This window comes from Diabrotica undecimpunctata, chromosome 1 (genome assembly GCF_040954645.1).
Source record: "Diabrotica undecimpunctata isolate CICGRU chromosome 1, icDiaUnde3, whole genome shotgun sequence".
NCBI lineage: Eukaryota > Metazoa > Arthropoda > Insecta > Coleoptera > Chrysomelidae > Diabrotica > Diabrotica undecimpunctata.
The window spans coordinates 194055483-194069577 of record NC_092803.1 but is presented as its reverse complement, the minus strand read 5'-3'; the positions used below and the strand labels follow the sequence as shown (position 1 = coordinate 194069577).

At 33.5% G+C, this 14095-nt stretch overlaps 1 protein-coding gene across 1 annotated transcript; it reads left to right on the top strand.

Annotated features, from left to right (window-relative positions):
* The first annotated feature begins 2220 nt into the window (after positions 1–2220).
* LOC140432812 (cathepsin L-like proteinase) lies at positions 2221–12717 on the top strand. Its single transcript, XM_072520930.1, has 4 exons — positions 2221–2382; positions 5210–5557; positions 10186–10474; positions 12368–12717. Exons 1-4 carry the CDS (start codon positions 2305–2307, stop codon positions 12640–12642), a joined length of 990 nt encoding a protein of 329 aa, XP_072377031.1. The 5' UTR covers positions 2221–2304; the 3' UTR covers positions 12643–12717.
* The last annotated feature ends 1378 nt before the right edge of the window (positions 12718–14095 follow it).

Genomic DNA, 14095 nt, shown 5'->3' with positions numbered 1-14095 from the left:
TTAGGCATCCAAGAAAAACTAATAAGTCTCACGAAAATGAAGATGAAGGAATCCAAGGCACGAATCTCAACAAGGAAAGGCCCGTCAGATGAAGTACACATGGAGGTAGGTGTCAGACAGGGAGACTCCCTGTCAACAACATTATTTAACATTGCCATAGAGGGGGCAGTAAGAGCAGCCAAAATTATGGGAACGATTATCGAATCTTCAGCCCAACTGATAGCGTATGCAGACGATATTGCACTGGTTACTAGAGATTTAAAAACCATGCAGAACATAATATTAATACTAGATAAAGAAGCAAAGAAGAGAGGGCTAGTAATAAACCAAAGCAAAACGAAATACCTCAAGTGTTCAAGAGAGAATACGAACATAGAGAAAGAAATTAAGCTTGGTGCATATACATTTGAAAGAGTACACCGTTTCAAATACCTGGGAGTGATGGTGAATGACAGAAATGATAGAACGGATGAAATAAATGAACGCATATTACTGGGTAATAAAACCTACTGGAATTACCAAAAATTCCTGAAAGAAAAGTACATTAGTAAGAAAACCAAATTAAAAATTTACAAGACTGCAATCAGGCCAGTGATCACCTATGGTGCAGAGACGATGTGCCTAACACAAAAAGATGAAATGAGGTTGGAAATCCTAGAGAGAAAGATAATTCGACGAATAATGGGACCGGTGGGAATAAGTGTATGCGAATTTAGAAGGTTAACCAATGAAGAAATTAAAGAAGTCATCGCGGGTGAAGACATAATCAAGTTAGTGAAGACGCAAAGGCTCAGGTGGCTGGGACACACAGAAAGAGCTAACCCAGACTCTACCCTAAAGCGAATAACTGGATGGAGACCAACAACAAAGAGACCAAAGGGGAGACCCAAAACAAGATGGAGAGATCAAGTCTTAGGAGACATAAAGAAGCTGAGAATCTACAATTGGAAGGAGCGCTGTGAGGACCGGAAAAAATGGAGGAAAATTGTAGACAGGGCCAAGTCGCCAAGATGCTGCTATAATAATAAAAAAAGAACAACAGCGGACTGATTCTCCGCAATAAATAAATCAGAGAGCCCAAAAGAGCGGCAAACACTCCGCCAGGAGTGAATAAGCCATGATGATGATGATTGTATGCTTTGGGTTACATTCGTTTTTGACTAAAACTATGTCCTTTATTTCAGTAGATATAAACGATTGCTTTTCAGATCATTTTGGCAATCATTTGGTATTACTTGAGTTAATAATTAGCTAATTGGCAAAATTTTTAATTGTCCGAGTATTGTTGCAAGAATTATTTCATTATGATGAAATATCCACTAATTCCGATCTTCCATTTAGAGAGTAATAGCATAAAGAGAAATGTTTAATAGTTTTATTGCAATAGTTTTATAGTTTTAGTGCATAATGAAATAAATATACAACATGGAACCAACTATCAGATGTTACAGATACCTGCAATAAGGAACCAAAGGTACTTGGTTCAAAATTCAAAATCTGTATCACCGAATTTATTATTTTGTTCTGTTCTATCGTCCACTAGATGGTGCTGAGGTGCCAGAACATTTGGCTCGTTATTTCAGAACATGAATAATATTTTTTTTGCAGTCTATTGTTGCATAACGGGGTCCAATTGTATCTAGTGTGTTTTGTTGGTGTATAAAACTTGTCATTATAGTGTACCTATATCTTATTATGTATATTTCCTCCCTTATTCCTACGGTTAATGTAATTATTATTATTCGTGATATTTCTTCATAGTTTAACATTTTCTTTTATATAGTAAAACAAAATGTCTAATTTTAATTGCATGAACATTTTGTCTTTTTCCTAATTTGTATGGATACTGGCATTATAATTTTAAGCAGCTTTTAGATTTTATATTTATGGATACAGAAATTATGTCAAAACTGATTGAAATACACCTAAATTGCAAAAAGTGGTTGTTTTTCAAAAATAATTTTTAATATCTAGATCAAGAGAATTAAGATTGTATAATTATCATATCTTGTTCCGTTTCATGTTTTAATTATGATAAGATATAATTACCATATGAATATTAAATATTTTTTAAACAAAAAATTGAAGTGTCAGTAAATGTGCACATGTATTAATAAAAAATTCTTTGTTCAATTATCTATATACTACCATTCCAAATAATATCCATATCTATCGGATACTTCATTTGAATTATATATTCGGCATAAATAGTAGAATTTAGTATAAAATGAGTTTAATACGAATATTAACAAACATTGTAGAGGTAAACTTTTACATTTTCAAATTTAATTAAAGTGTTGAATCATGAAATTGTTAATATTTCTGTTTTGTATTGTTGCAGTGAATTGTCTCAGTGATATTGAACTCTGGACCGATTTTAAGGTAATAATTAATAACAATTTGAGTAGTAATTTGCAATAGTATGTAGATTTCTTTAAATTTTAGATAGATTTTTAAGGAAGACTACTTTACTTTACTTAATCAGTAGACCCATTTGTACCTTTCGGTGTTGGGCCGTTTATAATACAATTCATTAAATTACAATATTTGACAGTATTCTAAGGTGTTCTAGCTCTTAACGAACTTTCTCCATTCCTTCCTATTGGATGCCATCTGTGTTGCTTCCTGCCAAGTCTTACCCTTACTCTGCAGTATTTGCGAGATGTCACTGTTCCATTCTTTAATGGGTCTTCCTCTTCTGTTCTTCCCTATTGGTTTGGCGTCCCACACTCTTTTTACTTGTCTATTATTGTCCATCCGGGTTAGATGTCCGAACCATGCCAATTTTTTCTCCTTGATTGAGTCGAGTATCGGTTTGATTTTGAGTCTTTCTCTTATTTCTTCATTTCTGATTCTATCAGTTCTTTTTACTCCGATCGTTCTTCTGAGGTATTTCATCTCTGCTGCCTGAATTCTATTCTGATGTCTTTTGTTTAATATCCAATTTTCTGCTCCATATGTCACTGTAGGTCTATATATTGTTTTGTATATTGTCATCTTGGTCTTTGTTGATATTTCTTTGTTATTAAGGAATCCTCTATTAAGTGCTTGGAATAGTTTTCCTGTGTTTTCCATTCTGTTTTTAAGATCGTCCTCGATGTCTCCTTTGTTGTTGATTACTGTTCCTAAGTATTTGTATGAATTTGTCTGTATTATTTTTTGTTGGTCTATCATTACTTCTATTTCATCTTCCGTCCCTTGTTTCCTTGATATTTTTATTATCTGAGTCTTCTCTTTGTTTTTAAGTTGTATTTGCTTGCTTCTAGGTTCCATTTCTCTAAGTTGTATTTCAGTTTTTCTGCAGTTTCCGCAATTAATACTATGTCGTCTGCAAATATAAACATCTCAGCATTTATCATTTGCATTCTGTTCCAACCGATGCAGTATTTCTTGAATGTTTTCTTACATTCTTTCACTATCTCATCTATTACATTTATGAATAGCACTGGGCTGCGACTTCCCTCTTGTCTAACTCCTTGAGTTGTTTCAAATGGTTCTGACTGTATATTTAACATTCTTACTGTATTTGTTGTTTTTATGTTTATACTCTTTGTTGCTTCTATCAGTTCTTCACTTACTTGTTTCTTCTTTAGGCTTTCCCATATATCTTTTCTTTTGACTGAGTCGAATGCTTTTTCCATGTCTATACAGCTCAGATATATTTCTTTATTTTTCTTTAAGGCTTTTTCTATTACTTGTTGCATGGTGAATATATGGTCTTGTGTGTTGTGTCCTTTCCTCAATCCACTTTGTACGTCCTCTAATTTATGTTCTATTTCTTTTCTAATTTTCCTTTCTATTTAAGTTTCGTATACTTTTGTGCTACATATAGTAGTGATATATCTCTATAGTTCTTACAGTCTCTTGTGTTTCCTTTCTTGTATATAGGTATAATTACTGCATTTGTCCATTCTCTGGGTATTACTTTTCTCTTCCATATTAGGTTATATATGTATAATAATTTTTCTTTTGCTTTTACTCCTATATATTTCATCATTTCTGGTGCAAATTTATCTCTTCCTAGTGCTTTTCCAATCTTTATCTTTCTTATTGCTTCTTCCAGTTCTTCTTTTTCTATAGTTTCTGGATTTTCCGTGTTTCTCATGGATACTCTCTTGTTTCGTGGTTTTCCTTCTCCATTGTATTCGCTTGATTTCCATTCAGTATCAGCTGGAAATGTTCCCTCCATCTTTCCATTATTGTCTTATCTACTTAGGGCTAAGAAGGCTAATGGTATTTTTATTGGCAATATGTCACAATTTGACTTACTAAAATAAGTTTGTTTTGACTTAAAAATACCCGTTAGAAAAATCATAGCGTATGATTTGTATTTAAAAATACAATGGGAAGCAATGATGACAATAAAATTCTCCTTTTAGTGATCCCATAGTAAATCATGAGGAAAAAAATCAGTAAAAATCTCATAACATCCCGACATGCTCGCTGGGCTTCTGTATCAGTCCCTCTGATGATTCCTGCTAGGATAAAATACTTATAAACGAATATGCAGAGGCACTATATGTGAAATCAAATCTTAGCTGCCTTTTCTTTATCTTTATTGACTTGTTATGCATGTAAGAAACTAATTCACGAATGGTTTTTGCTTAGATGAACCAATACGTTGTGGAATACAATTTTAGATTCCTGTGTCATTCTTTTCATCGTCTGTTTTGCCTTGTAATTTATATAAGTCACAGATTTAAGCAAAAATCTGAAGTATGGTTCCGACAACCAAGAAATCTTCAGATTTCTAGTTTTTGGTTACATTTTTTGAAGTTTATTATTTTCTTTTATGTTTTTATTCTGTTCACGATATAATTTTTTGTATTATATAGGTAAGCATGTTAATTTTAATAATTTTACTTATATACCTAATGATTTTATGTACTTTATACCGAATTACCCTTTATGCGTCCTTTCTCAGATTAAGATTTATTGGCGCTCATCATTGCAGTTTAGTTGTATGTATGTATTGGATTTTTGGTCAAACTATTATCTTTCTGTTGTCTATTTGGCATCTACTATTCGTATTCACACCCCCCCCCCCCCCAATAAAAATCCCGCGAATGAGCAACGAGTTCTTAATGTTCCTGTGTACGATCGCCTTATTACCAACAGCTCTTCTTCTCTTTGACTTTCTTGAGTTGTTTTTGGTTACAGTACATTAAAAATATAATATTCCTATTAAATAAAAAACTACGTTTTTCAGGTAAAATTCGAAAAAGCCTACGGCGACCAAAATGAAGAAAATCAGCGATTTGAAATATTTCAAGAAAAACTACGCGAAATTGAGGAACATAATGCTAGATTTAACAAAGGAGAGGAGACCTATACAAAGGGAGTTAACCAATTTAGCGATTGGACTCCCGAAGAATACCTCGAAATGTTAAGTTATAGTAAAGCAATGCGACCAGCTCGTTCTCAATATGTTACGTATAGCACATTTCCCCGAGAAGCTTTAGCGGATCTTCCAGACTTTGTTGATTGGCGGGAAAAGAATGTAGTCACAGAAGTCAAAAATCAAGAAGCTTGTGGATCTTGTTGGGCTTTTAGTACGGTAAGTAATAATTATTATAAATATTACTATTTAATAGATATATAAAAGGATTTCGTATTTTAAAATAAAGAACAAGCCAAGATAACAATATTAAACATATATGCATTAACAAAAAACTACACCTCCAAACGACAATAATAATAAAAAAAATTAAACAAAAAGGTAGAAGTGTAGGGACTACTTAAGGTATCCTCTTCACTGCAAAGGTTAGCTATCACCAGGGTTATTTTAAATTTAAAGACAGCCGCTTTAAAGAATTGACTAGAACTGCATCCAAATCATCCCTCAAATTTATGACTTCGATGCTTCAATTCTTATTTTGCTCACTATTTTTCCTTACATGATAAGTCGAAGGATGCTAAATCTTTCACTACCTATTATGCGACCCAGGGATTGAAGCTTTCTTTGATAGTTGTTTTTACTTGCTTCTCTTTTTAGCTCTTCCCTTCTTTTTCCCATTCTTTTTAGCTCCTCCTTAATAATGTCAATTTATGATATTCTCAGGATTCATCTATACACAAAGATATCTTCTTCTTCTTCTTTTTACGAAGACATGACTATGTCTGTTTTTCAATGTGCCTCCAGTAAGTTGTCGTTCCATCGTTTTCGTGGTCTTCCTACTGACCGTCTTCCTATTGGGGAACCGTCTCTTGCCATCTTTACTACTCTATTTGTTGTCATTCAGCTTATATGATCGTTCCACTCTACTCTTCTATTTCCTACTCAGTTCTTGATGTTCTCCACCTTGCATCTACGTCGTATGTCTGTACTTGTAGCTCTGTCCCATAGTGTCTTTTAATCTCTGCTGTTTCTAACATCCTTTTTGTCCTCTCTGTGTCGTGTTTTGCTATATATTGGTCTGATGATTGTTTTGTAAATTCTGCCTTTCATTTCTCAATATTTTTCTTCTTAAGGTGCCTTCTTCATTACTGAATGTCGGCTATAACTACAGCAAATTGCTCTCTATCTTGAGCTGTTCTTAGTATCGAATGTGTGTCCATGCCTGTCCAGTCTCTTACATTCTTTAATCAGGAGCATTTTCCTCGACCTCTTCTTCCTTCCCCTTTCCCTTCCATTATAAGTCGTAGGAAGTTATTTATTTCGATATTTTTATTTCTCACATCACTTGTTCTATTATCTGACCTTTCGGCTTCAATTTACATCTTAGTAAGTTTGCTGTTGTAATTATGCATTTTGTCTTTTTGGTTAAACTAACATGTTAAATTTTCTGGCGATTATATTAAATTGGTTCAACATACGTTGTAAATCGTCTTCACTTTGAGAGAGTTGTATTGTGTCGTCTGCATAGCAGATTATTTTAAGTTGTTTTTCTCCCATTTGATAACCTTTTTTAGTTTTATTTTTTTATTATTTCATCCATAATCAGATTAAACAATAGAGGACTCAGGGAATCTCCCTGTCTTATTTCATTGCAGGATTCAATAGGGTCGGTTAGTTCTTCTTCCACTTTTACTTTTATTGTGTTGTTTTGGTAGATATTTTCGATCGTTTTGATTATTTCTAGAGGTATCTCTCTTGACCTGGTCAAACATAGATACAACACGGTTTGTTGTATTCTAACGATTTCTCTTGCACTTCTCATTATAAATATAGCCTCGGTGCATGATCTTGTTGTTCCTCTGCTTGTGTTATAATTTCATTCAGTTTATTTGTTCACTTCTGTAATTCCTCTTTAATTTTCCAGGTCTGATTTGTCTCTCTTTTTGAAGAGAGGTATTAGTATGCTCCATTCTTGAGGAATTCCGTTTTGTTTAATTATTTTTTGGATTAGTTACCCACATTCCATAAGAGTTAATTCCTCGTATTGATTCTATTCTTAAAGTTTAAAAGTTTTGATAAAATAAAATACTTTATTTTATCAGCTCCATGCATAAATATTCTTGTCATTTTTGATTTTACACATCCACAACTTTGTCTTCTAAATGATGAGCAACAATTTGTACTCTGAAGTAGGTTCTGATATTCTTGCAAATTAATCTCTCCAGATCATTTAAATTGTTATTAAATATTACTATATCGTCTGAGTGTCGAATATTGTTGATGAGTGTCCATTTGTCTTTAATGCCGGCGATTTCATTTTCCAAAGCTTTTTTTATAAATTTTTCCAAATGTATATTAAGGAATAGAGGTGACAATATATATATATGTAATGCCTCACTTTTCTTTGTATTTTTAATTAACCTTATATCCAGCTGGCGAAGATTTCCCTTTATAAGAATTCAGATTAGTTAATCATGACGAACCTTATCAAAATCTTTGTTATAATCTATAAAACATAAAAAGAAAAGAGAAGCCAAAGAGAAACAAAAAACAAAACAATGTCTAGAGATAGAGGAGTATCAAAGTCGATATGATAACTTCAATGTCCATTGAAAGGTAAAGGAAACACCTGGAAAGTTCCGAAAACGCAACAGCGGAAAAATAACATATAACGTAGGCAATCTCGCCATAACCAAAGAAGATAAAAAGAAATTATCGGAAGAATACTTGGAAAAACTTTTCCACGACCTTTGAACAATACAAGAACCCACCATTAAAGAAAATTAAGGTCCCGAAATCCTACCAGAAGAAATAACGGCAGCCGTCAGAGAAACGAAGAATAGAAAGGCACCGGGACTTGATGAAATTCCTGAAAAACTGCTGAAGGTATTAGATGCAGAACAAATAAAAATAGTAACTAAAATATTCAATAAAATATACAAGGCAGAAAAAATACCAGTAGAGTGGCTCAAATCGAAGTTCCTACCATTGCCCAAAAAACCAGGAGCAATCTGCTGCAAATAATGAGCCATCTGCTGAAGCTATTTTTAAAAGTCATCCACAAAAGAATTTACCGGAAATGTGAGGAACAAATTGCGCCCAATAAGTTTGGATTTGTAAACGCCGTTGGTACGAAGGAAGCTTTATTTAGCGTCCATGTATTATTTCAGAAATGTAGAGATGTCAGTTGTTATGTTTTTGCATGCCTAATTGACTACACGAGAGCTTTCGATAGAGTCAAGCATGAACAAATGATGGAAGTGCTGAAGAGGACAGGGATTGACGAAAGAGACCTAAAAATAATAGCTTACATGTATTGGAATCAATCAGCGGTGTTCCGAATAGATGGAGAATATTCAGATCAGGTCAAAATCTTAAGCGGAGTGAGACGGGAGTGCATGATTTCACCACTGATATTCAATCTGTACTCGAAGCACATTTTTAAAGAGGCTCTAAAAGATATTGATGAAGGCATCGCAATGGAGTCAAGCTCAATAGCCTGTGTTAAGCAGATGATAGATGATGAAGTGTTTTCCAATATCATAGATGGGCTGCAAAACTTAATGAACAAAATTACGGAAACAAGTAGAACATATGGACTGGATATAAACACCAGCAAAACCAAGCTTAGGATCATCAGCAAGAAAAACATAACTGGAGCAAATCTGTATGTGAACCAAATGAGAATTGAACGTTTCTCACAGTACAACCACTTGGAAACTATAATCAATGAGTCGCGGGAGAATAGTCAAGAGATTAAATGTCGCATCGAACAGGCAAAAAGTGCATTCTTGACTATGAGCTATATGTTCAAGAGCCATGACCTCACCCTAGAAACAAAAATAAGGCTTCTTGAATGTTACTTGTACCCACTGCTTCTGACTCTGACATTGAAGGAGAAACTATATCAAACCTTCAGGCTTTTGAGCTATGATTATACAGAAGGATCCTAAAGATACCATGGGCAGACAAAGTAGTCACCAATGAACTAGTACTACGGAGGATGAACAAAGCCGCGGATTTGGTCAACATCGTAAAGGACCGTAAGCTGCAGTATCTGGAACACATAATGAGGAATCAAGGCAGATACGAGCTACTCCAATGCATTTTGCAATGTAAAATTGAAGAAAATAGGGCTCCAGGACGACGAAGAATATCTTGGCTTGCTAACCTGAGAGTATGGTATAGAAAGACCTCAACACAGCTATTCCGTATAGCAACCAACAAAGTCATCATAGCCAGAATGATCGCGAACGTTCGGAACGAATAGGCACCCTAAAAAGAAGAAGATTTCTTTTTGTAAGAATTTCGATGAGTTGATCGTTACGAACCTTATCAAAATCTTTTTTATAATCTATAAATTATACAGGAAACATTTGGATTAACATCCAAACATCTTTCAGTGAGTACGTTTATGGCAACTAAGCTTTCTTTGTTTATTAGTTATAAAGTTAAGAGGGATATAATAAAGATATACAGTGTCAAATCGGACACGTTCTCAAAATAATTCATATCTTGTCAAATACTCTGTATAAGAGTGGATATTTTATATTGGTAGAATTCTCAAGAACTGTTTTATCAACAACCGTTATAATATATAGGACCTTATAGTTAAAATAAGGAAGTGTTAGTTAAATTATCCGGTACAACGGGAAGTGCCAGAAGACTATATCGACCGAATAATTGAACATATCGACAAACCATATATCCTAAATTTTTATACATTAATTACCTGTGTCAAGTTTCTCTAAAACGTCTAATTAAAACTACCAACAAAATCATCCTTTATAATTGCATTTTATATTATCTGTAAAGCAACTTAAAATAAAAATTACATCTTTTTTTAGACCGGTGGATTGGAAGGACAGTATGCTTTGAAATATAACAAACTGGTATCTTTAAGTGAACAAAATCTTCTAGACTGCTCCGATACCTATGGGAATGGAAATTGCAGCGTAGGAGGAATAATGAGATTTGGACTAGATTACGTTAAGGACAATGGTATTAACACAGAGGAAACATATCCTTATGAAGCTGTACAAAAGGAGTGTCGTTATCAACCTTCTCAAAATGTGTTACAAATTAGTGGATACGAGGTTTTTGAACAAGACGAGCAAGCACTAAAGTATGCCGTAGGTATGTAAGAAAATAGTTTAGTAAATAATTTTAGAAAATAAACTAGTAATTGGACGTGATTTTACTACCGGTGATTCAGTCACGGTGATCAAACTTTTAAAAGTTCATAAAAAAAAATTTAAATGAAATTCTAGTATTACTTTAAGTTTTATGTAAAGGGGAAGCGTTGTCAAGAAAGTATTATAGTATTTTAAATGGATAAATTTATCAATATCATTGTAATTGTATAATTGTATAAGTCAAACCATCTAGTTCCGTTAGTTAAACATATTCATTATCAGCAATATGTTTTTATAGTAGTATCTAACAGAGTAATCGTGATCGTGTTGTTTAGTTTACAATAGTTGTGACTACCTGTTATTGTACATAAAAGAACAGTGATAACGGTCACCGTTTAAAATCACCATTATCTAAAAATCACGGTCACTGATCATTGCGTGATTTAAAAATTACCACGTTTACCATCACTATATTAAATAGTGTGTGTAAATAAATCACTTATTCTATTATCTTACCTTCCAGTTTCAATTTATATCTTAGTAAATTTGCTGTTTTAACCATGCCTTTTGTTTTTTTTTTGGGGAAATTAACATGTTAAATTTTCTGGCGATTACATTTAATTGGTGCAGCATACGTTGTATATCGTTTTCACTTTCAGAGAGTAGTATTGCGTCGTCTGCATAGAAGATGATTTAAAGTTGTTTTCCTCTTATTTGGTATCTTTGTTTTGTTCTTTTTTATTATTTCATCCGTAATTAAGTTGAACAATATAGGACTCAGAGAATCTCCTTGTCTTATCCCACAGCCAGCTTCAATTGAGTCAGTTAGTTCTTCTTCTACTTTTTTTTACACAAGTGTTTTGCGACACATCTAAAAGAAATTTTATCTACGTAGATAACATTTTGAAAACCCAGCGCTCTTAAGGTTCATGATCGAATAAAAAGCGTCATTAAAAAAAATTCTGATTGGCCGGCAGCAAAAACTGGTCGAGAGGTTATGAAGGTCGATTAAACCAAGACGAAGAAAAACAGTTAGCAAGAAAGAGATAGATTTCGGGTGTAGTCTACAAAGGCGGCAAATTTTTTCAATTTGAAAGGTGAATTTGTACTCAAAATGCGTTCTGGCCGTTTCTGTTGAGGTAATCACCAATTGTTTGTGCTGTGCCTTATTTGAGAGTATGTTAAGACCGCGTTTTCAACCATTTGAGAGATCCCCATGGTATAAAGAAGAAATTAAGTGGCCGAGTTTTAAAGATTGCAGTTTGTTGTCATCCAGGATAATCCGAAGCCCGAATCTTCTCAAGAATTCTCCATTTGTGTTCCGTAATCACTTCAGACCAATTCTAGCTTGTGTGGGACACAGTTGTATGTTGTATGCAGTGTTTTGGTTCAATTCCAATTCCAAAAACTCTAATAAAGGAAATACATCAGCCAGTAATATTACAAATTTTCTTCATTAGTCCATATCTTTAGCTGCTCTAAGCAGAATGAGTGGTCCGCTGAATTTTAAATTTGATCAGGCCATCTTGACTTAATAATTTCTGATCTAGTCGCACTGTTGGACTGGTACAGATATTGGACTGGTACAAATTTTTAGGTATATCAGTGTCTCCATCTGTAATTAAATTGACCAAAGATTTATCCAGCTTTCGAATGACAATCGAATAGGTACTTAGGTACATAGGTACTTAAAATTATCTCGACTCTCAACGTTCATCCTTATAAGTACCTCTGATTTATCAATCATTATCAATATGAGGATCCACGATGTTTTCAAAATTTGCCGATGCTACCACAGTTCTATAGTTTTTATTATTTTATTTTTTGAAATGTGGTTCTGGCTTGATTCATGTTTAAAAGTGTAAATTTTAATTTGTCTTGCTTTCAATTTCAGCTACTTATGGACCAATTAGTGTAGCCATAGATTTTAGTTTGGCTGGCGGTTACGCTAGCGGCATCTTTAATAATCCAGCATGTCACAACCAGCCAGAAGAATTAAACCACGGCGTTTTAGTTGTTGGATATGGAACAGAAAACGGCATCGACTATTGGATTGTTAAAAATTCCTGGTCTGCTAACTTTGGAGAAAAAGGGTATATAAGAATGATACGAAATGCAAACAATCAATGTGGAATTGTTGACGATACTTCCAGGGCTTTCGTGATATAAAATTTTGTCAGTTCAGTGAATATATAATTGTAACTAATAAAATTATTCAACAGAAATTGACATGTATTTATTATGAGTTGGTTTTATTTGAATACACCAATATTTTTCAATACATAGTTTATAACTACTAATTTAATGTGTACTCCGAAAACCTATTTAACAAAGCAACATATACTAAAGAAAACGGAATTGTAAATGGAGAGGTGGTGAACACGGCAGTGATAATAAATTAAAAGCGTGAGGAGGTGTAAGAGTGTTGGTTAGTTAAGTTTTTTTTTTCTATTTATAAAGATGTAGCGTTTTTAAATTTGTTTCTATCTATATAATAATATAATATTTAATATCTATATTATAATATAAATTCTGTAAGTACGCCCCTGTCGGTGAAATATTTTCGTTTTTCTGTTTGCAAAGGGATTTTAAAAATTTTTTAAGTTCAACGTTCCTAGAAAAAATATTGCAAGTATTGTGTTTTCTCTCTCTGAGACGCAATAACTCCGGAAGAGATTCAAGGTTAATTTTCACGATTGCAAGTCGTAAGGAATTTGTGTGAGTTCCTTGGCGTGACAGAGTGTGAGGAGCGTGGAGGGAGGTGATTTGCGGCTAGTTTTGGAACACCGGCCGGCGAGGCGACAGTTGAGTTGAGTTTGGGAAGGAGATTGACTTCGAAAGGACATGTGATATTTTTAATCACCAAGCCGGTAATTTTGTGTACTGGTTTAAGTTTCAGGACCGGTAAAAAGTGGTAAGGACTCTCCGTAATATGGCGGATTAGAATAGAGTAACCACTAGATCATCATAAGATTTGTGCAGTACACCGGAACTGAAGAAATTTTGGAAGGTGATTGTATAGGATGTCCCACCAGCTTTGTTGTCGTTTGCCTGCTTGATCCAGCCCCATTTACGTTTTAGATCGTCGTTCCTGAAGTATGGAAATGGTTTCCTTTGTTCCTGTGGAGAATTTGTCCGGTTAGTTTCAATCCCAGAGATGTAGCAAGTTTTTTTTAGTGAAATAAGTGAAAATAAGGTAACATTCCATATATTAATTTTTTCCAAATTAGACAGACATTTTTTTGCTAAAAGTAATAATTGCTTTCATTTAAATTTAAGAATTGGTAATAATTAAAATTATATTGTAAAACTAGGCGTCGTTGCTGTCAATCTTTTGTTTCTTTGTCATTCGAATTGGATGTTGATATATGACAGCTAACTCTAATTTGTTTTGTTGTGACAATTTTTAATTTGCTTGTATAGAAAGATGTTTTATAGAAAAAGTTAAATCTTATATATTTTCATAAACAAGGATATCCTTAATTTTTAATTTAGCCATATTAATAAGATAACCTAGGAACCATTTCGAAGAATTTTGTAGCAATCTCCTTTGTAAACAGGCAACACATGTAAGTTTTTTTTGTAATTTTGTATTTTGCAACTTTTAATAATTTTTGTGCAA